This window comes from Magallana gigas, chromosome 5, assembly GCF_963853765.1.
Source record: "Magallana gigas chromosome 5, xbMagGiga1.1, whole genome shotgun sequence".
NCBI lineage: Eukaryota > Metazoa > Mollusca > Bivalvia > Ostreida > Ostreidae > Magallana > Magallana gigas.
Genome location: NC_088857.1, coordinates 21257260 through 21259759, shown reverse-complemented (window position 1 = coordinate 21259759; position 2500 = coordinate 21257260). Strand labels below are relative to the sequence as shown.

Here is a 2500-nt window from a genome sequence, read left to right as displayed (position 1 = left end):
AACGAGGCATTAAGCAATTTTTGGCGGGTCCTGACCCCCTCTCGCTCAATGGAAAAACAGCAACGCCAGCTTACGAGATGATCTGTTGCCGCTACCTTATCTTCTAAATCTGCCAATTTGACATTCAAGTTTATCAATTTGATTTCGACTTAGTATAATCCTCTACTAAAAGGTTATCTCTGTTAAAAGCGCGGGATCACCTAGCGGATTCAACAGAATTAACTTTTCACGACCGTGGACAGAGGGCCGCGTTACATCTTTCTTTCTCCGAGACACCGCATAGTTCCTGTGTAATTTTCATTGATAAAATACCCGCTACTCTCGAACAAAAAACATCAAGTAGCAAAAACAAATCGTCTTTAATCGGCATTTTAAAACCTAAACATTGATAGAAGGGTTGTTAAAAAAAAAGGTCTTCTGATACCGCGTGTCCCTGGCTCAACGATGATGGATTGTGGCAGGCAAATGAATGATTTTCATGAATGAAACGAGATGGTATCATTTTATCACATGATACATTGATGACATCACAAGATCCCCAGATTAAAATAAAAAGTCGGCACGACGAATTATGACCATTTTTTCTGATTCCAACATTTTGAAGAATGCGAATCCGTTACCCGATCTCGTCTGTTTGATGTCGGGCTTCTTGCTACACGTGAGGGGGAACTATCAACTGTAGAAGCAGCCGCCTAGTATTGATTCGCTAGATCTTATCTGTCGCTTCATTAAGAATAAAATACTGAAATTCGTTTACTTAAAGTCTTATCGCTTACAATCAGATAGCTTTAAATTATCCATTTTATCAGTTCCCATCTTAGTTTAGGGAAAAAAAATGAAAATAAAAAAAATTGAGATAAAGCTAAGGGTACGGATGCTATATTTCACATTGAGAATATGTATTAAATGTTTATATTGGAAGCAGCGTGTCGTCCAAAGTATCGCGATAATCTCGCGCGTGCTTGCGCGTGTTGTCAAGCGAGCACCAAGTGACATGTATTCACTGGGGTTTTGAAGTATCGTAAAATCTCGTTGATATAAAAATGTTGCTAAGATAAGCAATGGATTCCGATTTACTTTTTCGCCGTGTATCCTCCGTTCTGTTATCTATAACTGACGATTGCGAAAAAGATTTTGATGATATATGCCCTGAAATTTTCCATCCCCGCTCGTAACCCTACGATTTTATCTATTTCGTCGACCAATTTGTGGAGAATTTCCTGTTGTTTTAAAGGGTTTGGTAATTTCTTCGCTCCTAAGTATTGAATAAAATCTAATGAAATTTTAAAATTGACTTTGTACGTCTTAATCGTTTTTATCTCGCCAATACCAATGGTTAGTTTGATTTAAAAATTATCAGATGTGAATTTATCCACATTTTAAAGATAAAAAACCATTAAATCAATCTTTTCGAGGTTTTAAGGCAATTTTTTAGAGTTGTAAGCTTTATTAACTTTCATTTTGATTTGTGTTTGTTTGATAAGACAAAAATTTAAGATATTTCTTGATTTTCTAATTTTCCGACTTTTTCTTTAGGAGACACTGAACTTAGCCTCTTGTTCATCCATCAATTCAAAAGTTGTTTTTAAAAAATCTGAACTGAAATTTTCTTCGAAGGTTGGGATATTAAAAATTGTGATGTACTAACTTGAAAAATTGGAGTTATAAATGTTAAGATGTTTTTTTTTTTTAATTTAGGTTTCCAAGATCTCTGTGCAAGATCATACGTACAAACACTTTCTTACATCAAGCCACTTGAAAACGCCACCATAAAATTATCTAATTTAAAATAATAATGAATAAGGATTTTAATAAACCTGTTAGTATATCCCATATTGTGTTGATACAAGGGTCCAAAGTTGCTATTTTAATAATACTCTTATCAGTTATATTTTGGTATCGGCGCCGTTTCGCAAAATGTCTTGGCGTACCACGATCCCGATCCAATCAGTTGACAGATTTGCCGAGACCGTATTATGCTTCGACCAGCCTTCGGGTAAAGGGTTAAAGAAATGTTTAATAGAAAAACAGTCTTATAAAATATGTAATTTAATGCCTCTTGTCTTGGCCGTAAATTAGTAACGTTAACTGGATCCAGAGTAAAGGGTTTCTAGGGAAAAGACAAGCGGAGCAAATAATGGCCGACTCAATTTCATTCCCGTTTAATTGGGCTGATAATATTTTTAGGACAAAAAATCATCTAGTAACTTTAATATGACATCCAAATGATGACCATAGACGTTACTGATTGATATAGACATGATGAATAGTACTAAATTTCGTACTATGTAACGCATTTTTAATATTAGATACACTATATTTTTTCCATGTTTTAAGTATAATATAACATAATTTTTTTCTTTCTCCTATAGATCACGCAAAAGCCATCCCAGGGATGATGTACCCTGACTATAACCCATTACCCTATGTAAGTATGCTTTCTGCGTCTTATATTAAGAACGCTTTTTTCTTTGTTTAGATGGACAAGACTATTTCGCGG

At 34.8% G+C, this 2500-nt stretch overlaps 1 protein-coding gene across 4 annotated transcripts in view; it reads left to right on the top strand.

The window, feature by feature from the left end:
- Positions 1–2500, top strand: part of LOC105332606 (transcription factor GATA-4) — a 30775-nt gene that overhangs the window by 23319 nt on the left and 4956 nt on the right. For 3 of the 4 annotated variants that reach the window (XM_034477188.2, XM_034477199.2, XM_034477177.2), the window contains one exon: positions 2480–2500. This exon is cut by the window's right edge and continues 152 nt beyond it. In XM_034477188.2, the coding sequence (XP_034333079.1) occupies positions 2480–2500 (21 nt within the window). Of the gene's footprint in view, positions 1–2372; positions 2429–2479 lie in introns of all 4 variants that reach the window. The other variant, XM_034477202.2, reaches the window with a different exon arrangement.